Genomic DNA, 24,972 nt, shown 5'->3' on the forward strand with positions numbered 1-24,972 from the left:
GATCCCAGACAGATGCAAAACCTCTCCCAAGTCCCAGGGCCAGCACTGGGCCAAAGTAAATAGAAACATTGAAACTGGTATGCATAGTAACTGTATAGGAAGCAGAATTATTAAGAGGTAAAGAAAGAAAAGAAAGCTTTCAAAAAGTCTCAAACTAAATTATGCTTGTTAAATCAAATTATACCAGAGATCCAAATCTCAAAATAAAAGACTTAGTGCCACCATTACAATCCCTCTGTCTTAACAGTAAATCACAGGAGGTTTGGAGAAAATGTCTGTTTTGTTCACTGAAGGATAGTACAATATACCACTCCAAAGCATGCCATGTTGGCATAAGAATTATTTTGAGCTGAAGGCAATGGAGAAGAAGCAGATATAGGCATCCCCTACTTTTCAAAAGTTCGCTTTATGCCACCTCGCTTTTACAAAAAATGTACCTATTTTGCCAATCGAAAGTTCTGAAGGCATTCGCCTTTATGAAAAATGGCAAAAGAATAGTGTTTGTCATTTGTTTTGTAGGGAGCCTTAATAGAAGCAGTGCACTACCCCGGCAGCGAGCGTGGCATTGCCAAGCTCCTTCCCTGGGAAGTACACTCAAGTATCTCAGCATGAAACTGCCGTGGCTTTGAGCTGTGTCTGTGAGCATCTGTGCTTTATCTCTATTCCATTAGCAAAATGGCTCCTAAGGTAGTTGCTTTTTCGCTTTATGCCATTTAGGCTCATGAAAGCTCTCACGGGAACTCTTTGCTTTTGGATAGAGGAGAACCATGTAGAAGAAAAGGTCTCTGCCATCCCCCCATCTGCCACAAAGCAGGACAGGATTTTCTAAAGGTGTTCCCCTTCCCTTCTCTACCTGGACAGAAGATAATCACCTGAGACAACTCCAGGCCCTCATCAGCCCAGGATCACCACCAGAGGAATCTATATAACGAACCTTACTAACTAGCCCTTACCTTCCATTAGTTTTCCCCATATACAGAGGGTGTCAAAAAAAAAAAGTATGCACATTTTTTTTCTCCCCTTTTTCAGCCTCCCCCCACCTCCCCACTCTGGTTCAAGCCGTTGTTTCTCAGTCTAGTTGTGTAGGACACAGCTCCCTGGCCCAGGCTGGTATTATGAGCCTTGCGCTCCCCCCAGCTGAGCCAGTCGGTCACCAGTCGTTGGTCAGCTGCTCACAGCAGCTCACTGCATCTCTCGCCAGCTGCCGGCCACTCACACTGGCCACTGGTCACTCACGGCAGCGCACAGTACCTTCCGCAGCACACAGCAGCCCCCGCCGACCTCTGGCTGCTCACAGCAGCCCAGCTCCAAGGAGAGCTGTGGTTCACAATCTTAGCTGTAGAGGGCGCAGCTCACTGGCCCCTGTGGGCATAGAACCAGCGACCTAGGCGTCAGGAGCACGGTGTTCCAAACACATAAGCCACCAGGCGGGCCTTTTTTCACATTTCAAGAAAGGAAAAAATTGTATTAAAACTGTAATATTCAATATATACTAATAACAAAAGATGAATACAAGTCTTTTCTGTTTGTCTTGAGGTACTCAAAGTGCTTACCTTCGGTATCCAGACATTTCCGATTACAGCGAACTTACAGATGACGTCGCTTAAAATGTGTATACATTTTTTTTTAGCACCCATAGTGTTTCCCTTCTTATAATTTGCCACCTTAGAAATTCAATGTTTTCTTCCTTTGTCTTATCACTTTTCTAAAAATGTATTGTTCTTTTGTTAAGATGCTATATAAGCCCAAGTTCTATCCAGCCCTTTGAGCTACTCATCACTGGGTACTCCCATGTGTATGTGAGATGCACGTGTTTATGAAATTTTGTTTATTTTTCTTCTGTTTATCTGTCCTTTCTTCGTCTAATTTATGGGGCCCAAGTCAATAAACCTAAGATATGTAGAGGAAAATAATTTTCCTTACATCACCATAGTGTTTTTGGTATCTAGTACTGAAAACTATTTATTCATCAAAGTAATGAATTAAACATTTTATTTTATGTAAGTACAGTGTTTTATATGCTAAAAATCTATTTAACAAACTTTTTTTCTACTGTAGAGCATTCATAGAGAAATGGTACCTTTCTTTCACATACAGAGACATATATATTCTGTTTCACTATTTTCTGAATACAACTAATATATTATCAGGTTTGAGTAATTGTTCAAAATTTACACAATATGTTTCTGAAAGCAGCAAGCAGAAAAGATGATTAGTACGTGTTAACCTAAAATCTAATGAAATATGAAATTGTTCCATATTTCAGCGCCTACCAATCATATCCCACAGAGTTCTCAACGCCAGCCGACAGCCGTAGGGCCCGCTCATAATACTCCAGGGCTTCATTTATTTCTCCTTTTAATTTGTAGATGAACCCAAGGATGCTCAAGTTTTCTATGTCTAGGTCATTTCTCTGAAGTTTCTTTAGAGCCAGTTTCTCCAACGAACTCATACTTTTATCCCTTGTAGATGATGGCTCTTCTGTTCTTACTACTTTTAAATAATAGATAATTGCATTGGCTGCAGATTTCTTCTGCAATTCTTGAAATCGGCCATAGCGGTAATAAATGTGTTGTTGTAGGTAAGGACTACAGACCTTCAGGCACAATGCTTTCTGAAAAATGTCCTCAGCCATTCTGTGCTGGCCAATTTCTGCGTACATGTCAGCCAGTTCAACATAAGCCATCCCATTTGAGGGCTTTAGCTGCAAAGTCGTTTCAAGGTCAGATATAGCCCGCTGAAGCAATTTGTGGACGTCTTCTCTATCCCGTCCTCTAGGCTGCCAGTTTGTAGTTTTCTTTATTTGAATCATTTGTGTCTTGTAACAAATTGCTCTCTGGTGATGCACGACGACAGAGTTAGGTGTTTTCTGTAAAGCCTTTTTTAGGAGCTGAAGAGCTTTGTCCACAGAGCCTTTTCTTCGGTAAAACTTGGCTGCATAGCGAAAGACGTAGGTCTGCGAGGACTCGCTGGTCAGTGCTTCTTCAATGTACTTTTCTCCCTCAGCTTCTTGTCCCACATCCTGAAGCTTCACAGCAAGGAGCGCCTTAATATATGCATTTTCCGGATTTAGCCTGATGGCCTTTTTTAGGGGGTGCAGACAAAATGCCTCACTGATCTGTGTTGTTTTGTTAAAGCTATCCAGACGATAGGTGGCGATTGCATACCCAGTGCTGAATTCAGGGTTTTCAGCGTCCACTTCCAGAGCCTTTTCAAAGCAGGCCTTGGCCCGTTCATAATTCTTTCCTCCACATTTCAGCAGGGCCCATCCTTCCTCACAGTCCATCTCAGGACACTCCATTCTGTAGCAGTTAGGACTGGCAAACTTCTTACAAGTGTTCTCCACCTTGTCCAGGTAAATCCTGGCATCTGCCAGTCGGCCCATGTGGTAACACAGCCAGGCATAGTTGCCCCAGGTAACCAGACTTCTCAGGTCTGATTGATTGGCGTGTTCTTGCTGGATTAAGTCTTCAGCTTCTTTCAAGCTCTCCAGGGCTTCCTCATTCTGGCCTTTCAGGTGTTTCACATAGGCCAGAAGGTTGTATATTGTCCCTTTGTTTTTGGTGTCTAGGAACAGAATGTTATCAAAGACCCTGTTTTCTAAATCAGGCACTTCAACGTCTTCAATGAGCAAGTTCCACGTGAAGTGACATCTCAGTTGAACAAGTCTATCTTTAATGAGATTCCCATTTGATTCATCACTGTAAAAATAGACAACAATTAATTGTATTTTTCATGAGCATTCAGTCCAGTGGAAATGAAGCCAGCATTTTGAATAGTCAAATATTAACCCCTAATGTCCCTGCCTTCATAACCTGTTCCCTCCCAGGGCTCTATGATTGGGTCATTAAGACAGAAAGCAGGCTGACATAAAAACCTTGAGGGAAGACATGGTTTTAACATGAAGGTTATGGGAAGGCCACCAGAAAGACATTCATTCTTGTAATGTGAAATAATTTCAGCACCACCCTCCACAGTGAAAAACCCTTCTCCCTTGCTCCTTTTCAACACTGTAGTGCACCACTAATGCTGTCTGAGGAAATGTGGAGAGAGGGTTCACAGAAAGGTAGATTCCTTACTAATCTTTTCCATATTCTGAACACGTAAACCCAGTTTGGTTTTCTCACTTTCCATGAAGGGTTCTGAGCAAAATGTGAGAGCCAAGTATGGTTCCAAATGATGTGGTTCATGGGATTCAAGCTGGAATGGAGAAGGTGGTACCACGCTGCCTTCCATGCCTGTGTGAACTTACCCCATTCTAGAGAGATTGAAAAATGGGTGGGACTACCTCACAATGACAAGCTTACTGCACAGGAACAGAAGTAGGGGGATGAGTGAACGCTGCATGAGGTCAGATGTGCTTATGCAAGGAAGTAGCAAGTGCCGTTTTTGTAATTCAGTGATCCTGATGTCAGGTAACCCTGCAGCCTAGTGGATGACAGGTACTCAAAATCTCAACAACTCCAGTAATCTCTTAACTACCCACGGAGAAGAGAGAATAATCTTGGGTCAGTGTGACCAGAAGGTCCTTCCAGTATTTCATCCTCTTGTGAAATAGAACTAAAGTCCTATTCCCCTTCCTAGGTAATGAGAGAGAAAAAAATGTCTTCATACTTGAAAAAGTCCTCTTCACATCCTATGTAGGTATATTTGCCTCTGAGTCTTCAACCAATTATCTTACATTCCATACTTGACCTCTCTCCTACTCATTAGGCCCAAGGAAGGATCCCAGAGAGGATCTTTTATGAATTGTTTTTTATCCCAATGGATTCAACTTTTATATAAATCTTACCATCCTAACTCACAGTATCTAACCATAATCTAATCACATAAACAGACTATGAAACATTACCTTTTAAAATAGAGACAGAGAGAGAAACTTCACAAATCCAGGTGAGTAGAGATTCTCAGGCTTATTGCTGCCTCTGCAAATACAACTGGCTGCCTCATCATAGGTCTCCCATTTCCCCCCAAGCCTTCAGCGCAAAATCTCCCCACATTCGTAAGTCATCTTCCCCAGGCCTCGGAGGTGGCGTCCTGATCCCAGTCTGTTCTTGCTACAAGGCATGACAGGGTGGCCAACCACTCAAGTAAGGAGATTCAGGGACCTTTCTCACCACCTAACTGTGGCCAAGAAATATTACCCAATGAAGCTTGTTTGTGTGTGTGCGTGTTGTGTTGGAGGGCGTGAGATCAGGAGTGAGTAAAATCAATATTGTTCATTGAATACTCACCAAAACAGTTATCACCCCAAAAGGAAATGGAATCAGGAAGAGCTGTGCACTCACATGCTCCCCTTCTGCCTACTGCAGTTCATGGTATGATGAGAACAAACATTGCCCCAGAAAGAGTATTCACATAGAGTGACATGGCTTGAGGAAACTGCTAGAATATTGGGGGATGAGCCATTCCAAGTTTTCTTATTAATTGATTTTAAGTTATAATCAACATACAATATTGTATTAGTTTCAGGTCTGCAACATAGTGATTCAGCATTTATAGACAGACCTTACAGAGTGATCGCCACAACTCTAGCAACCATCTGTCACTATACGTAGTTATTACAATGTTATCCACTCTGTTCCCGATGCTGTACATTACATTGCCAGGACTTACACATGTACCCTAATCTCTGCACCTCTGCCCAGCCAGAGCATTTGTGAGAAGTAAAAAGAAGTCCTCCTCTTTCTGGGTGATTTAATGAGGGCCAGGGTGCCATGCATTGATGGGTGAAAATTATACTGAATTTCAGCTATCAGATTTGGTCCCCGGAATTCTAGGGTTTCACAGATAAGCATTTTGCACACCCCAAAGGTCCAATAAAATCGGTAGGGCTCTATCTTGGTGAAAATGAAACTTAGGGTGGGCTGTCTCTGCTTTGACTATCAGTACATGCTCAGTTTTGGCAGTAGAGAGGAGGTTTGCTAGAAGCAGTTTTGATATGCAGATTCTCCTAGGTCAATGTGGCCTAGGGGATAGAGGATACGTGGACCTTCTGATGACTTCAGTGTTGTGGAAAGATCCATGGGGGACAGAGACGTAGATTTTTGTGGAACATGTCAAATTCTTGTCTAATGTGTAACTATCAACAATGGCCCCAGAGATGTGATTTCTGGGATGTCTGTGATGGAAACTGCTTGGACCAGGGCCAGCGGCTTATGCCTAAAGGAATACTCAAGAGAGCCATTGTCAGTTTGGAGTATCGAGAAGGGGTACTCTGCTGCGAGCTTCAGTTAGGGTGATCTAGATATTCCCACTGTAGGGCTCAAGTCAAGGAGCCACGGACATGCCCCTGCACAGAGCCTGGCAGCAGGCATCCAGCCTTTCCCAGGAGGGACTGGCCTGTGCAGGGGTACAAGAGATCTTAAAAGGGGGCTCACTTCCAGTCAGCTATTCCCTTCTTGTCCTGTATCAGATGGAAAGCTTCTAGCAAAATGGAAAAAACAGGGGTACGAGAACTTATATTGCCTGTGGTGCATTCAGACACGGGACGCCAATTTTGGGACAAATTCATTTGCCAAGTACCCAAAAGCAAGCTGGAAGTGGACCAGATCTTTGAGTGCATGCACTGCAGCTGGCTGCCAGGGCTGCTCAGACTGAGGCCCTCTGGCCCTGACCCCTCTCCACCCAAGAGTCTGGACTTCGCAGATATCTGCCTGTTGCACCACTCCCTTTTCTGGGAGTAGCTCTTCTTGCAGAGTGATACTTCAGGTTTGAGTTGGAACATGGTCTTGACATGTGAAGGCTTTGGTATTCATTAGCTATGATTTATAGAACTAAAACTTTTAAACCTCAAAAAAAAATCTTCATGAATTATTCTGTGGCTATCAACAAACTGATTCTAAAGTTTTTATAGAAAAGCAAAAGGCCTGAAATAGCCAACACAATATTACAGAAGAACAAATTCAGAAGACGACTACCCTACTTTAAGATTTACTATGGAACTAGAATAGTTAAGACAGTATGGTACTGGCAAAAGAAGAAGAAAGAAATAGATCAAGGGAACAGAATACAGAGTCCAGAAAAAGATCTACACAAATACAGCCAACTAATCTTTGACAAAAGGGCATAGGTAGTTCAATGGATAGTCCTTTATACAAATGGTTCTAGAACAACTGAACATCCACATGCAAAAACAAAACTAAACAAGAATCTAGACACAGCCCTTACACCATGCCCAAAAATTAACTCAAAATGGATCATAGACCCAAATATAAATGCAAAACTATAAAATTTCCAGGAGATGACATAGGACAGAATTGAAGTGACCTTAGGTTTAGATATAAGTTTTTAGATACAATACCAAAAGCACCATTCATGAAAGATGGTGATAAGTTGGACTTCATTTTTGATGAGTTGCACTTTATTGAAATTAAAAACTTCTGCTTTGTGAAAGACACTGTTAAGAGAATAAAAAGACAAGCCACAGGCTGGGAGAAAATATGTGCAAAACACATATCTAATGAAAGACTTATATCCAGAATACACAAAGAATTCTTTAAAAAAAACACAATTAAAAAATGCACACATATTTTGGTGAATAGACACCTCACCAAAAAAGATACACAAATGGCAAATAAGCATACGAAAATATGCTCAACATTATATGTCATTAGGACGTTGCAAATTAAAACAACAATGAGATACCACAGCACACTATTAGAATGGTTAAAATCCAAAATACTGACAACACCAAATGGTGAGGACGTGGAGCAACAGGGACTCACATTCATTGCAGGTGGGAATGCAAAATGGTACTGTGGTAGTTTCGAAGACTGTGGTAGTTTCTTACAAAACTAAACAAATATGCCCTTACCATACAATCCAGAATCGTGCTCCCACGTATTTACCCAAATGAACTGAAAGCTTATGTTTACACAAAACATGTATATAAATGTTTAGAGAAGCTTTATTTATAATTGCCAAAATTGAAAGCAATCAAGATGTCCTTCAACAGGTGAGGGGATAAACAAACAGTGGTGCGTCCAGACAATGGAATATTACTCAGCAGTCAAAAGAAATGAGCTATCAAGCCACCAGAAGAAATGTAGGAATCTTACATGCACATTGCTCAGTGTAAGAAGCATCTACAAAGGCTATGTACTATGTAATGTTAACTATAGGACATTCTGGAAAAGGCCAAAGTATAGAAATAAAAAAAAAAGATCATTGGTTGCCAGGGGAAGAGAGAATGGGGAATGGATGGGTAGGTGGAACACAGGGCATTTTTCGAGCAGTGAAACTCTTCTATGATAGTCTAGTGGTAGATACATAATGTTACGTACAATACAAAAAGTGAACCCGAATGTAAACGATAGATTTCAGTTAGTAATAATGTATCAATTTTGGTGCATCAATAGGAACTACTACGCCACAGAATGCAAGACGTTAATCATAGGTAAAACTGTATAAGGAGGGAGCAGGTGGATGGGGTGATATTTTAGAACTCCGTACTTTTCTGCGCATTTTTTTCTATATGCCTAAAAGTGCTTTAAAAATAAAGTTTATTAAGTGAAAAAACAAAAAGACTATTGCAATAAGGTTGGGTGACTACCATCATAGGGGGAAGGTGACAATGGGAATAGGTGACGGCTCTGATCATCAGATCTGCAAATGTCTCAAAGATCAGTCAGAAAAGGGCTTTTCTTGTCTATGGAGGAGTAAACCAGGCTAGAAAGAACTGGGTGTGAGGGAGGGCAGGAGCAGGTGGGGAGATCCAAAAGCTAAGTAGGAAATCATGTTTCCTTGTCCTCAGCCAGATTTTGAGAGGGACTGTTTGGCATTCTAGTGCTTGTTGAATCTGAGGGGTGAGCCAGCTTTCAGGATCCTGTGGGGTAGGAGAGAAATTTAGTCAAGTTAAATTTACAGGCATTTTATTCTGATTGGTCAGTGGAGAAAAATCGTTCACCTAACCGTTTATGAGAACTGGGACGGGAATTTGGAGGATTTGTGTTTGGCCCTGTCATAGGTAAACAAGGAGGGCATGACAAGCCTTAGCTAAGCAATAGGGGAAAGGGTGATTCTTGGCAGTTTATCAAAAGACCAGAAGGGAAGCTGGAATAGACAGATTCATTACTCGTAAGTCCTAGAGCCACATACGCTAGGCAGGGCCAGGCAGGTTGCAGGCAGAGAGAGGGAGGCAGGACCTGGGGCACATGTCTTACTTATGACCCATGGGTAAAATGCTTTAGTGTTCCCAGGATAAGGCTGCATGAGTCACTTCAAACCAAAAAGAATGGAGTTTTGGTAAGCTCCACAAGAGTCCTAACTAAGGGATACACAAGGGGAAGGCTGTGGGAGGCGGGGAAACTATTGATCACCAGGGCTGTAGTGGAAGTCATATCAGGAACTTATATTGGCTTGGGACCCTAGAGGCGTTTTATCTAGGACGTGCATGGGGGGTGGGGGTGGGGGCAATATTAGTTTCAGGCCCTCCTTAGGCTGCTTAGCCAAACAAAGTGGATAGTGAGGCAGAAATACTATGGAGTAGCTTAGCAAAACTCTCAACATTTCTAGTTGAGGCGGGGGATGGGCAGCGGTTATTTGACCGTAGCTGTTTTCCAGGAGCACAGGGCTCAGGGAAAGTTCAACAGTGTCAACACCCTTCCGAATCTTCAGGTGCTTGGTGTTGCCACTGCAGCATTCCTCTTCAATCACGTCTGGCCTCTCCGGGCTTCAGGTGTTCATGGAGACAGAAGACACCACACCAGGCTATGTAGCCTTAGTAAAAATTATCAACATCAGAATGGCAGCAAATTTGTTCTGCTAGGTTTGAACACCAGCTGAAAGGGATTAGATCTGCCAATGATTTATCAACACCGCCTGATGGTCTATAAGCCTCAATCATCTGACCACCTCTGGGAGCCCCATTTTTCTTTGTGAACTCTTGTGTCTCTAGCTGTAATTAAAACTATTTTTTTCTCTGTCTTGTATCAGTTTGATTCATGGGCTCAGCCGTTGAATCTAGGAGGGTAGAGGGGGAAAGGATTTTTTCCTCCCCCACGCTATCTAAGCCCACGTTCTCTCTACTCCTTTGAGTTACACATCCCTGAGCTATTCTGTGTCTATGTGTGAGGAACATGTTAATAAACTTCTGCTTGTTTTGTTTTTCTCTTGCTAATTCTTCTTTGTCAATCTAGTTTGCAGGGCCCTAGCCCAAGAACCTGGGAGGGAAGAGGAAAACAGACTGTAATAAATCTTACTGATGACTGCATGCTGAGCCTGTTCAGTCCTTTTAGCAAATGAGCAAACCTGAGAGTGTTCTTGGGTTCCCTCACCCCCATATCTGAAGGACGCTGACTCACGAAATATATTGCAAGCACTGTTTGGGAAAGGGAAGGACAAGGGCCAGGGGATGACCAAAGTTTGGTGCTTGGTGGCTGTACAATCATTTGTGATACGCCATAGCAGCTAAGCTGCTGTCTGGTGATAAGAGATTTAAGTTACCTGTGGAGTTCGAAACTGCGAGCTCCAACCCTAAGGGAGTTGGCTTGAGGATTCTCGCTGGCTGCTTTTGGCCCAGCTGATGAGGGAGGGGGAAAACCTTGCAGCCAGGGAAATGCCTCTGGTTTTTATTCTTCCCTCCCGGTGGGAGGGAGAAAGAGCTGAAACATTTCTAATGGTGAACTTTGGGGGGACCAAAAATATTAAAAGTTTGTATTGCTCTTTTTTCCAAGTAGTAGGAGGAAAAGAAGATTAATTAGTTCCCAGGGGGAGAAAAAAACCAAACCAAATAAAACTTGTTCCATTCATTTCTGCAGCCTGGCTGCTGTCACTGCTTTAATTGCCACTCCCATACCCCCCCCCCCCCCACCCTCACCCCACTTCAAACACTAGCCTCCAGCCCAAGTCCTCCCAGGCAGCTAAAGTTAACCCTGTAAGTGCTGAATTTACTGAGGAGTCTCAGTAAATTTGCAATGAGGAAAAAAAAGATGACTTTATGTTTTGTGGCTCTTACATTGGCATATACGATGACCATTAATATAAACTATTATATGCTTATAATTTCATAAATCCTGATGGGAACATCTCAATCAGGGAAAGCTGCTAAAATAAAAGGAAAAAAGTGTTAATGGGACACAACTTTCTTGCTTTTTGCAGTTTGTGCAGTGGTTAGAATTCAATTTTTTTGAGTGTTGGAAATGGAACAAGTCTCTGTAATTCATGATTTTTCCTATGATGTTCCCTTTTTGGAGCCTCTGGAAAAAGCGAGACAGCATAAAAAGAGAGGCAATCTCCCTATGGACATAAGAAATATCCAAACCTGTAGACAAGTTTAATGAGTTTATCTGAGTCAAACTGACAATTGCTGGGGAGCAAAATCTCAGTGGATTGAGAAGATGCTCTGGAGAACGGCAGTTTTGCAGCTTGTTTTATACATTAGAATAAAAGAAAGAGACATTAAGAACAGTTATATGAAATCCATTGGTGGTAGATTAAGGGGGTGGGAGAAAGCAAAGCAATGCAATCTCTGGGATTGGATAAAAAGTAAACACAGAGACACATACTTCTTTTACATTGGTGAATACATGATAGTTAATAATTAACATGTATAGCACAGAGAGATGGTATTTGGTGGAACAAGATAACAGTGAGGAGTTCTGTGGTCTCATGCTCTGGTGGGTGGGTTGTGCCCTAAGAAGACTGGAAAAAGGGATTACTCTGATATTCCAAGAGTATGTTATCTTAGATGCAAAAAGACGACAGACAGGCTCACTTAAGATAAAGATTGACCTTTGTCAAGGAAGTTACAGGCCCAGGATGAGACTACCCAGCATAACCTGCTTTTAGTTAGGAATTTTTATGTTCAGACCATCCTAAGTAGTTAATTTCTGCCTCTGAGTTCCTAGGGCCTGCCATGCTGGCCACCCCTGAGCTGGTCAGGTTTTCTATGTGGCTCCTTCTTCATCCACATCCAGCTGGAGATACACTTTTGAATTTGAAGAAGCTTAATGAACCCTTGTGAAATCAGATGTCTGACACTCAGAGGCTGATGGCTTTCCAGCCTAATGTGTGTGTTTTTGAGGGGGTCAGTTAGGATTCTACAACTAACAAGGCAAAAAGGGCTTAGGAAAGCCTTGCTTGTCCCATGACTGGCTGGCCCTGCAGTGTCTAGGCTTTGCTGCTCCTGGAAGAAAAGCAGCTGACTCTTTTGAAATCTGGAATGCACAGATTCTAACTGCCTGGACCTGACTCCAAGCTGAAACCTGGGGCTGTCTGCTGTAGGGTTGTTTCAGGGGTGAGCAAATATGTGGAACTGTCAGGCAGTCCATCTAAAACCATAGCATAGACTCAACTGAATTTTTTAGACCGGGCTGGAAACCCTAGAGTGGGAGGCACCACCATGGAAGACCACACAGGGGAGCCTGTTAACCTGGGCTGCCTGACAGGTATGCCCTGCTTGGGTTACTTGAACAATTGTAAACTCTGTTTCCAGGGGAACCGAGTGTGTGTGTCTTCTGGGATTGTACTTCTTATGGGTGTACCTGCTGATCATAACAGTGCGTCAGCTCAGGAAAGCAGTCAGGTCAGCTTCAACTTACGGGCCAGGGTTGTGCTGTGCTACCTGAAACATGATTGTACAGACACTTAAAGATGAAGGGACCTGGACTTCCAAGATAGACACCTATAATTAGTAGGATGGCTAAATTCAGGATCCCTAAAGGGCATAACTGAGGTCAATACTGCAAGATCTCACCCGACCATGTGGGATCCTCCTGATAATACCTTGGCTGAAAGACACCTTGGCTAAGGACCGAGGGGATGGACTGTGCAGAAAAGCATGAGGCCAGAGACTGTGATCCTTAGAAAGGCCTGCCTGCAAGGCTGGCCCTTAGCTGACATCTGCAAACTTGGATTTTTGAGTGTTCCCACCATTCCCTAACCAATAGCATGGTTTACTGGGCCTAGTTTAGTTTGTTTGTGCAAGGACGTGGTTAGTGCCGACACCTGCTTTCCTTTCGGGACTCTGGCGTTTTGGTACATGCAAAGTAGAGGGTCCCTGTGTGACTCGTCTCCAACGAAACCCTTGGGTGTGGAGTCTCCAACTAGCTTCACAGGGTTTGTCACAATTTGATGCTGGAGGAATTAAGCAGGTCCTGTGTGATTCTACTGGGAAAGAACTCTGGTAAACTTGTGCCTCATTTTTTTTATTCCTGGACCCACGTGACTTTTCCCTGTGCTGATTTTTTTTTTTTTTTGTATCATAAATCTTAGCCATGAGTATGACTCTATGTTGAGGCCTGTGAGTCCTACTTGTGAAAATCACCAGACCCACGGATTGTGCCAACATCTTAGCATTCATGTTGAGAAAAACAACAATGAAGCAGCTATTAGGAAATGATAACTCCATCTGGTGAAGCAAAGGAGAAGAGGGACAGGCCAAGACTGGCTGAGTGGATTTCTCTTCAACCTATCCAATTTTCTGTGAGGATTCTGCTTTATGAGAGTGTCTTCCCACAAATGGCTGCCCTTCCATTCCCAAACCATGGGAATACTGGCTAAGGACACAGCATCATTCTCGGGCAAACCTGGATTAAGTGTCCACTTTCTGGTAGATCCCAGTTGCGGGTATGTTTCCACATAATTTAGGAAAGAGAAAGGAGCAGGGACATCAAAACTCTTCTATTGATTATCTCAAATTGGAGTCAGTATTTCTCCATAACCATGAGTGAGTGTGTATGTGGCGGGGTGGGGGTGGGAGCAGTAAAATGGTATTTGGCAGGGAGGCAATTGCCAAGGTATTCCTGGGTGCACAGTAGCCCTGGTCTACAGCAGCAGCTGCTACCTGGGCACTGGGCTCAGCTGAGGCTCGAGCTGGAATGAGAGTCAGAGTTCCCAGAGTCCTAGGATGGGCTGGCTACAGAGTGAGAGTGTTAGTTTCAAGGAGGAGCTAAAATGACTATGTTGAGAATAGCATGGCATGGCTGTAGCAATTACCTACCGTCCTTAGCAAGAGCATCTTTGGGAATTAATACTCTTAGTCACACATGCAAGCCACAGTTACTTCATTCTTGAGTGGGGAAATTTTAATTTATTGTAGAATACACATTTTAGAATACATTTTAGAACATATTGTAGAATATATTTGTAGCATCACTGTCAAGAACACACACATATATACATGGCTGAAGTCAAGAGCAACACATAAGGAATATTGTAGGGCTAGTCAAAAGCTAGTCTTCCAGGAGGCCCAGAAGGTTAAATAGGAATGGAATGAATGATGTGAGATTCTGTGGGTAGGCAGTCACCAGTAATGACCCTTGGCAAGGAGAGCAAAAATGGGGGATTTCTGGTGAACTCAGTGCAAACTGAGAACTAATCACATCCTGCAGATCTGAAGAGCCATTTCTAGCAGTCTTTCGTCATGAGATCTGCAGACTAGAGAACTGCGTATGGCTGTTATGGACAGGGGAGACAGATGTGAGCAAACAGCTCTCTAACAATGTACCTTAAAGCAATAAGCAAGACTACCTTGCTCAGCAAGCTCAGATTGGGAACTGCTGCCTTCCCACCTTTCACGACCACTATTCCAGGCTCCCTCTTCTCTGTTCCTTTTTCTCTTCTCTGTTTCAGTTCAGGAGTCAAGAGGCTCTCCGAGAGTAGAGCTCTCTGCGCCCTGGCCTACTCTCTCATTGCCTTCTTCAAGCTCTGATGTTGGCAGGAAAAACCTGCTTATGCCTGAAGGGCTGTTCCTTAGCAGGAAGCCTAGTTCCTTCTCAAAACATTCGGCTGCTTGCCACAGATCTCCGTTCAGCTTGTGAGTTAATCCTCGGAGGTACCAAGAATTTGGTGCATTTTGTGGAAGCTGATTTTCAGCGGCATTCTGTGGTTGGTATTTCATCTTTTCCTTCTCAGTTGATTTGGTGCTTATGGACAAACCTTTTAAATGTTGTTGGACAGGAGTGTCTTCAGACGTCCCATGATACTCCTGTAAGTTGTAATAGCCCTGATGGAGTTGTTTCCTTTCAGTATCGGGGAGCTCGCTATTGAAAGCTGTTGGATGACATTCTGTTTCCAGCTCAGTGAGATCAGAATATGCATACAAAGGACTTAGTCCCTTCTCAATAGCTTTACTCGAATAGTCCATAGCATATTTGCTTAGTTCTTCAAACTTCTCTCTATTCCTACTAACTTCAGAGTAACCTGTGTCCTGAATTTGTTTGGCTTTTTCCCTATAACAGCGTGCGATCTGATGACAGATGTAGCCACTGTTTGGCATGGATTCCAATGCCTTTTGAAACAGTTCAAGAGCTTTGTCTGTATCACCTTTTATTTGGTAAAATTTGGCTGCATTGTGAAGGACATCTGTTTGGCGAGGAGCTTTCTCCAGGGCCTCTACCACCAATGGCTCCCCTTCGGTTTCTTTATGTATCTTTTGCAATTTCAGGGCCAAGAGAACTTTGATGTACTGATTGTCAGGATTGAGCTCAATGGCCTCCTTCAGAACACTGACACAATACTGCTTCTGTGGTTTTTCATCCAGATCGTACATCGCGATCGCCAGTCCAGAGGAGAATTCTGGGTTGTTGGGTTTCTTTTCCAGAGCCTTCTCAAAACACACCTTCGCCCTTTCATTTCGTTTTGCTCCACACTGCAGCAGTGTCCACCCTTCTTCAGAGTCAAGTTCAGGACACTCAATACTATAAGGATTTGAAAACTTCTTGCACACGTGTTTCACCTTGTCTACATAAACCTGAGCTTCTGAAAGTCTGCCCATGTGATAGTAGATCCAGGCGTAGTTTCCCCAGGTGACCACACTTCGGATTTCTGCTTGGTCAGCGTGCTCTCGCTGGATTAACTCTTCAGCTTGCCGTAAGCATTCCAGGGCTGCCTCGTTTTGGCCTCTGTGGTGTTTTATGTAGGCCAACAAGTTGTACATGGTAGCTTTGAACTCAGTGTTTAAAAATTCAATCTGGTTACACACTCTAGCTTCTAGATCATGTGAGACACTTTCTTCCTTAAATAAGTTCCATGTGAAATGGCATTTCAGCTGTGGAAGGATTTTCTCCAGAGAGTTCTTATTGACCTCACTGTGGAGAAAATAAACATGGTCATTGTGTGTGCAGCTGCCAAGCATTGAACCCTGTGATACAATTACATGTTAATTGTGTGTGTCACGTTGACTAGGCCATAGGATGCCCAGATATCTATTTAAAACATTGGTTCTGGGCATGTCTATAAGGATGTTCCTGAAAGAGAATAGCATTTGAATCAGCAGACTGAGTGAAGCACATTAGCCGCCCACAACATCCCATGTGTTGAGAGCCTGAGTAAAACAAAAAGGCAGAGGAAGGGTGAGTTTGCTCTCTCTGCCTGGCTGCTGAGCTGGGACATTGGTCATCTCTTTCCCCGAGACTGGGACTTATACCATCGGCACTCCTGGTTCTTCAGCCTTGAGACTTGGACTGGAGCTCAATACCTGTAGCCCTCCATTAGTTCACAGGCTTTTGAATTCAGACTGGAACTACACCATTGGCTTTCCTGTGTCCGCATCTTGCAGACAGTGGGTCATGGCATGTCTCAACCTCCATAATGTCATGTCACCCAATTTCTCATGATAAATCCCATTTTCTCTAGCTCATTCTAAATACCGTGTTTCCCTGGAAATAAGACCTAACCGTACCATTTTTGGAGCAAAAATTAATATAAGACCTGGTATTATATTATACCCACTATTGTATTATATTATATTATATTATATTATATTATATTATATTATATTATACCAGGTCTTATGTAAGACCGGTTCTTCTGTTATATTAAAATAAGACAGAGTCTTATATTAATTTTTGTTCCAAAAGATGCATTAGAGCTGATGGTTTGGCTAGGTCTTATTTTCAGGGAAACATAGTACATAAATATGTACCATGGATAAGGAGTGGGGGAAACAGGGAAAGGTTGGTAAAAAGGTACAAACTTTCAGCTATGAGATGAAGAAGATTTGAAGTTTTAATGTATAACTGGTGTCTATAGTTGATAACCCTGTACTGTTTCTGGAAAAAATAGTATTGCCTTTCTAAAAGTCAATATGCCATTTGCCAAGGTTTCCTCACTTACTAATTTATATTGTGTGTTTGAAAGTTGCTCTAAATACTCTTTATATGTATATGTACAAAGTTTACTAAATTACTGTACAATAATTAAATTCAGATATTTAAAGGGAGGACAATCAAGCAGGTAGAATGATGGCTGCAGTAACTTGACAAAGAGAATGTCTAATTTCAGATGAAACATGGGGAGTTGAATGCCCTTCCTACCTGGAGATTGTGTATCTAGTAGAAAGCATTGAGGAATTGGGAGTCCCTATGGCCCAGGAAGAGATTTCTCATGGCCTCAAACTGCAGCCATGAGGTTTTGCTGACCGTAGCAGATGAAAAGCAGCACTGGTACTAAGAAAGGAAATATCCAGAATTGACCCATTTACAGTCTTTCCTCCTTCTCCTGCTCATCTACTTGGATGGTGACAGACAGCCTGTTGGTGCTGCCGACTACATGCCACATCTCCTTCCAGGGTCTAGTCAAAGCCACTACTAGAATAGAATCTTGAAAATTTCAGAAAGAGGCTTTGTTTAAATGGTAAGAGTAGGAGTTTCCAGGGAAATCTCTGAGGCAGCTTCTACAGGCAGACTTCATAACTAGTTAGTTGGTCAGAACAGGCACAACTCAAGGAGCCCATCACTTCAAAAAGTGAGCCATGAACCCAAAGTTTCCACCAAAAAAACTATTAGAACTGATAAATGAATTTAAAGTAGCAGGATACAAAATTAATATTCAGAAATCAGTTGCATTTTTTTTTACACCAATGATGAACTATCAGAAAGAGAAATTAAGAACACAATCTCTTTTACAATTGCATCAAAAAAAGAATACTTAGGAATAAATTTAACCAAGGATGTAAAAGACCTGTACTTAGAAAATTGTAAGACATTGAATACAGAAATTAAAAAAAGATACAAATAAATGGAAACATATACCATGCTCATAGATAGGAAGAATTAATACAGTTAAAAATGTCCATACTACCCAAAGCAATCTATAGATTCAACGCAATCCCTATCAAAATACCAATAACATTTTTCACAGAACAAATAATCCTAAAATTTATATGGAACCACAAAAGACCCCGGTTAGCCACAGCAATTCTGAGAAATAAGAACAAAGCTGGAGGTATCACACTACCTGATGTCAAATTATACTCCAAGTCTATAGTAATCAAAAGAGTATGGTACTGGCATAAAAACAGGCACATAGATCAATGGAACAGAATAAAGAGCCCAGAAATAAATCCATGCATATATGGTCATTTAATCTATGACAAAGAAAGCCAGAATTTTCATTGGGGTAAAGACAGTCTATTTAATAAATGGTGCTGGTGATAATTGGACAAAAAAATGAAACTGAACCACCTTCTTATGCCATATACAAGAACAACCTCAAAATGGATTAGAGACTTACACGTAAGACCCCAAACCATAAAACTCCTAGAAGAAAATATAGGAAGTAAACTCTCAGACATTACCCTTAGTAATATTTTTACTGATATTTCCCCTCGGGCAAGAGAAACAAAAGAAAAAATAAACAAATGGGACTACATCAAACTAAAAAGTTTTTTCACAGCAAAGGAAACCATCAACAAGACGAAAAGACATCCTACTAAATAGGAGAAGAATTTGCCAATGATATATCTGATAAGGGGTTAACATCCAAAATTTATTTAAAAAAACCCAACAACTTATATAACTAACTCAACACCAAAAAACAAACAATCCGGGGCGGCTGGAATGGTCAATTGGTTAGGGCACAAGTTCTTAACAACAAGGTGGCCGGTTCAATTCCCATGTGGGATGGTGGGATGTGCCTCCTGAAACTAAAGATTGAAAACAGTGATTGGACGTGGAGCTGAGCTGCACCCTCCACAACTAGATTGAAGGACAACAACTTGGAGCCAATTGGTCCTGGAGAAACACACTGGTCCCCAATATTACCCAATAAAATAAAAATAATAATAATAATAAGTATTAAATTAAAAAAAGAAAATGAAACAAACAAACAAAAAACCAAACAATCCAATTAAAAAATGGGCAGAGGACCTGAATAGACATTTCTCCAAAGAGGACATACAAATGGTCAATAGACATATGAAAAGATGCTCAATGTCACTAATCATAAGAGAAATGCAAATGAAAACCACAATGAGATATCACCTCACTCCTGTCAGGATGGCTATCATCCATGAATACACAAACAACAAGTGCTGGTGAGGATGTGGAGAAAAGGGAACCCTCGTGCACTGTTGGTGGGATTGCAAATTGGTGCAGCCACAATAGAAACAGTATGGAAGTTCCTCAAAAAATTAAAACTAGAACTACCTTATGACCCCGCAATTCCACTCCTGTGTATTTACCCAAAGAAATCCAAAACACTAATTAAAAAAATATATATATCACTCCTATGTTTGCTGTAGCGCTATTCACAATAGCTAAGATATGGAAACAACCAAAATGTCCATCAATAGAAGATTGGATCAAGAAATTGTGGTACATTTATAAAATGGAGTATTACTTGGCCATAGAAAAGAATGAAGTCTGTCCATTTGCGGCAACATGGATGGACCTAGAGAATATTATGCTAGGTGAAATGAGTCAGACTGAGAAAGACAAATACAATATGATCTCACTTATATGTGAAATCTAAAGAACAGAATAAAAGAGGAAACAAAACAAATAGACACCAAGATGGAGAAAAAACTGACGGTTGCTAGATGGGAGGGAGGATTGGGGGATGGGGGTAAAAGTGAAGGGATTGGAAAGGACAAATTAGTAGTCACAAAATAGTCACAGGGATGTGAAATACAGTATGGGGACTATAATCAATAATGTTGTATAGATTACGTAGGGTGCCAGATGGGTCCTGGACTTATCAGGCAGATCACTTCATAGATTATGTAGATGTCTGACCACTGCGCTGTATCCCTGAAGCTAATGTAGAATAATATTGAATGTCAACTATAATTAAATATATACCTATATATAAAGTCACATGTAAGGGGATGTAAAGTACAGCATAGGGAATATAGTCAATGATATTATAATAACAGTGTATGATGTCAGAGGGGTAGTAGATTGCAGGGGTTATCATTTTGTGAGGGGAATGAATGTCTAATCATTGTGTTGTTTTTGTACACCTGAAACTAATTAAAAAATAAAAAAGTGAGCCAAGGAACTCTCCAGAGCAGTACTTCTGACATTTTAATGTGCACGTGGACCAAATCACCCCAGGAACTTGCACTTCTACATTCTGGGATGCTGCCTTTAAAACAACTTCTCAGGGGGTGTTGGACTCAGACCACACTGTGAGTAGCAAGGGTGCAGGAAGACCTTACTTTTCGGAAGTAATTTCCAATCACTAGTTTTTCATCACTAAAACAGCCCTTAAATAGACAAGCCTCGCTTTAGGTCAACATCCTTCCCATCCCTCTGACTCCCCACCCATTTTGGGCTTCCTCTGCTCCCATTTACACACATACAAGGCAGGGAGCGTTGAATGTTCATAGGAAGTGCCTGCAATCCTCTTTAAATACTTATTTCCCCTCCCCCCCCAGGCTCTATTTCCGATCTACTTAATTAGGATTTCAGAATGCAGGGCCCAGAAATTTGCATTGTAACAGGGCGTGGGGCAGAGCCAGGAGTGCAGTTTCCAGGCTCTCTGCCCACGTGGAAAGGTGAGCACTCGGGTAGTAAATGGCCATCAACTGTGATTGGATGGCCAGCAGCTGTGGCTAGTTGGCCGTCAGCTGTAACCATTGAGCCATTGGCCACTAATATAACTGCCGTGGCTACGCTAGCAGCAAAGTGGGGGCTAGCAAGAAGATGGTGGCCGAACTGGCAAGCGTGGATTGCATTTAGCACAGCGGATTGCAGCTGGCAAGGGAGGTTGGTTGGCAGACAAGTGGACAGCAGGTTGCAGATCGTGTGGCTCCTGCTTCCTGTGTCTCCAACCCAGCCGCCAGAGAGACTATAGTGGTATGACTCCCCTACCTATGGCTCCGTGGGTGTTCCTTTTTGGCCTCGCCATGTCCTGCGTTCTTATGGGGGGAGCGGGAGCTGAGACCCCCACATGGCACCCTGCACGACACAGGGCACTCTGGTCGGTTGTGATATTGGGGCATCAGTAACACAGTTTGAGAGTCTGCAACACTTTCTCCCTGTTCACAAGGGGGGGTCTAGCAGGTCAATAAAAAGATATAGTTCTCAATTCTGAAAAGCCAATTGCAAAATAGAAATGACCTCATTATGAACTGGAGTTTTGCAGTGATGAATTTGTTGTTAGCACATTTGCTGAGAAGGAAGCATGCTTTTACAATAACCACAACCACCAAAACAGAACTCATAAACACCTCTGATTTAGTCAATAAGAAACAAAAGAGGGACCAGGACCTCCAGTAACTGTCTTCCAGGCCCCAGCTCTCATTGCCCAAATTTTGCCTGAAAGGATCTGAGCAAGTTTTCCCTGTAGGCTCTCAAACAAGCTCCAGCCCCTTCCCAGCTGTCAGCGCTGCTGGGAACACTTCCCTCAGTGTCCTCAGGCTACCTGACTTTAAACAGAAAGAGCCACAGAAATAAAAATGCATGTATTGGGAAGATCGATTTATGATCAAGTTAGAGAAATGCATATTTAACTGGTAAGCAAACACTGAATCAGCATCATGCCGGACGATGCGTGCAAGAACAAGATTTGTGAGAAATGCTCCACTTCCTTTCAGAGAAGCAGGGCCTATTCACCTCATGATGGCTGTTTCCTTGTAATTCTGAATAGCTGGTGTCCAGGCTGATGCTGTGTTCTGCTTATAGGTTGCAAGCAAGAGCTGGAAATGTTCCCACCCAGGGTGCTAGATAGAGCCCTTAGGTATGTGCTTTTATGGAGCAGAAAAGGACAATGAAATTGACACTGTCAGCGCTGTCAACTTTCCCCTTGAGGAGAAATTGAAACTGGATCTGTGAGAGCTGAGTTTACTTTCAGCTGGGAATATTGTTCTACACAGGTTCTGAGAATGTGTTTGAAAGTTTGTAAAAAAAAAAAAAAAAAAAAGTACTGTAGATGCTTTCCAGATTCTAGGCCCTACTCCCAGAGATTCTGATGCAAGCTGCGGGGCTGGGGGAGCGGGGGAGGGGCTTGGGCTCAGGAACCTGCGTTTTTATCAGCACCCTGGAATTTCTGTGGCAGGAGTCTCTGTGCCACATTTCGAGAAACACTGTTCTAGAGGTGTTTAGAAAAGCAATTTCCTATTGACTTGTGGGAGTTAATGCCATATGCCAAACAGTGAGTCAGACGATCTAGAAGAAAGGAAAATAACCACAGGATATCTGGATTCAGTGTATCTCTTTCACTGGCTCTGGGATATTTCTTGAATCACATCATTTAGCTTCATTTCCTTACTTTCAATATGGCGTAGAATGAATTGTCCTTTACTTTCCATCCAAAGTATGGAAAATTATACTGTGGGGAGATCCCTTTTACCTTCATCTAAGGTATGGTCCTAAAGAGTGGGTCACCATCAAAGAGTGGTCCTCACTCTCCAAATGGGGACCCTGAGGGCCTGGTCCTTCCAGTCCTGGCCACTTCTCTCTAATGTGAGCATAATTAAAAGCATTAAGACATTTAACCCTGTTGTTCTTTGTGCAGAGCCAGAAAATGCTTAACAGTGGATTTCGGCACTTCAGTAATGATCCTGCCCCTACACCTACTCTTTGTGTTAACCCTTGGGCAAGTAATTTGCCCTCTGAGCCTCATTTTACTCACCTAGAAAATGAAGCAAATAAAAAAATAATAGTTCTTCCTTCTGAGGGCTATTGGGAGACTGATATGAGATAATGAACGTAAAGCGCTTAACAGAGTACACTACCAACTACTGATCCCATAGAAACTGTTACCACCACAATTACTGGTATATCAGTGTTATAATTTTCAGTGAATTTTGAGTGCGTGAAGGGGACAATAGAGTTCCTGAGAGGATGGGGCAGAGAGGAGGGTACCCATCAGCCAGCCGGCAGGTGTTAGGCATTTCCCCAGGTGGTTTCCTGCTTTGACAGATCGTAGCACCGCTAGAAAGGAGCAACTGAACCTGCTGTGGTCCCTACAGCCTTTGGGAACCGGGCACATTGATGTGGGCTTCAGTCTATCATAGTCCAGAGAGCCCCCACCTCAGAGTTCCTCGGGTCGGTAGCTCTGGACACAGCCAAGCACTTGGACAGAGTGGCTATCAAGGCTCTTGGCAGGGCCAGATATTCTGGTCAGCCCTACTCATGCATGACCAGGAGCCCATTAAGTAGAAAAGGGTAATCTAAGGCACTTGGTAGTAAATTCCTTTATCTTTCTATCCCCTACCCCATCACTACTTTGATATGGCAGAGCATTTGGGAGCCCTTGCGTCTTCCTTTCCTCACTCCCTGAATGGTTACTAGGATCCTTCCAGGTTATCAACCCCCTCAATCCCTCCTCCTAGGTGTTTGATGGGAAAGCCTTCTTTTTCTCTCAGTTCTCTCTCTCTTTAGGCTCTATGGGATGGCAGGTCTATATACATTTTTTCAAAATCAAGTGTACTATGAGTTTACTTTACATATAATACAATGCACCCATTTGAAGCGTACGGTTTAATGAGTTTTGATAAATGTATATTCCCCTGAAGCCACCACCACTATCTCCTTATAGACTATTCATATCATCTGCAAAGATCCCCCTGTATCTTCCTAGTCAATTCCAACCCCATCCTCCACCATCCGCCTGGCAAACATTGCTCTGCTTTCCATCACTAGAAATTAGATCAGTATTAGAAAAGAGATTAGGTCATTATATTTTGAAGAGAAATTATTTTCTGCTCCTCACCAGCTCTCATCACAGGAATAAAAATTAACTTTAACTTTTAAGTTTGTTTTCGTATAAGAAATGGGCAAATGAGCTTCTGTCAGCATCGTTTCTTCTACTTCACATCTTGAAGTGAACAAACTTTCAGGGCAAAATTCCCTTCAATGTGAATTGCATTTGCACTACCACACTACCAAGTCCATCCTTAATAATATCTGCTGAAAAGAAGTGCTTCTTTTAGAAATGACAAGAAAAAAAAGCTTTTTGGTCCTTCAGAGAAAAACAACAACAAAAACCCATAGTCATTCCCTTAGGTCTAACGTTGAATCAGCAAACTTTGTGCCTGACTAGATCTAACTACGTCTGCCAAGCCTCCCTCCCTTTCATCCCAGCTCCTGGCTCTCAGCTCCTCCAGCTGTTCCAGTGAACAGTTCTACAAATTTAAGGAGCCGAGGGCGTATACCAGAAAAAGCCACAGAAATAAAAAGTGTCCGTACTGATAAAGGCACGTTTACTCTGTAAGTAACAGGACAAACTCAGGAACTTGTCTGAATCCGAGAAATTCAATTTACAATTTGCATTCAAGATCAAAGGTGTTTATGCATTTTTATCTCACTGACCTCATGATGGCAATCTGCTTCGCTGCTGGTCTGAAAAGCTGGGGTCCAAGCTGATTTGCTCTTCAGAAATCTTCCTTAGTGTGCCTCGAGTAAATGCTGAAGGAGCTATATAAAGGGAAAATGGGTGTGATGGGGAAGGTATCAGCTGATGTTTTCTCCGTTTCTGAGTGATTGCCTTTTGTGAAAGAGACGAGGAACTGGAAAGTGAAACTGGTTTTAAATCAAGAGGAAGAAAAGAAAACTTAAGATTGAGATCTGTTATGACTTACTGAAGTACGTTGTTTAAAATCATGACTCAAACTACATACAGCAGCACTCCTTCTGACCACATATCTAGGGTAGGTCCGAGAAAACTGCATTTTTAATAAAGTCTGTAGGAGATTCACATAGAGGGGTTTCTGGGAACTCCTCCACGTGATGTGAAAAATTGTTCCAGAAATCTTTTTTAAAAGAAACTTCACCCAGTAAATTTATCTGTGGGAGACAATTT

General features: G+C 42.3%; 2 protein-coding genes across 2 annotated transcripts; both read right to left on the bottom strand.

The window, feature by feature from the left end:
• Positions 1–1,650: 1,650 nt before the first annotated feature.
• On the bottom strand, positions 1,651–24,588 carry LOC117036393 (interferon-induced protein with tetratricopeptide repeats 1-like). Its single transcript, XM_033131285.1, has 2 exons — positions 24,483–24,588; positions 1,651–3,701 (listed from the first exon to the last, which is right to left on the bottom strand). Exons 1-2 carry the CDS (start codon positions 24,485–24,487, stop codon positions 2,270–2,272), a joined length of 1,437 nt encoding a protein of 478 aa, XP_032987176.1. The 5' UTR covers positions 24,488–24,588; the 3' UTR covers positions 1,651–2,269.
• IFIT3 (interferon induced protein with tetratricopeptide repeats 3) lies at positions 14,022–24,617 on the bottom strand. Its single transcript, XM_033131283.1, has 2 exons — positions 24,483–24,617; positions 14,022–16,031 (listed from the first exon to the last, which is right to left on the bottom strand). Exons 1-2 carry the CDS (start codon positions 24,485–24,487, stop codon positions 14,576–14,578), a joined length of 1,461 nt encoding a protein of 486 aa, XP_032987174.1. The 5' UTR covers positions 24,488–24,617; the 3' UTR covers positions 14,022–14,575.
• Positions 24,618–24,972: the final 355 nt, after the last annotated feature.

Source organism: Rhinolophus ferrumequinum, chromosome 16, assembly GCF_004115265.2.
Source record: "Rhinolophus ferrumequinum isolate MPI-CBG mRhiFer1 chromosome 16, mRhiFer1_v1.p, whole genome shotgun sequence".
NCBI lineage: Eukaryota > Metazoa > Chordata > Mammalia > Chiroptera > Rhinolophidae > Rhinolophus > Rhinolophus ferrumequinum.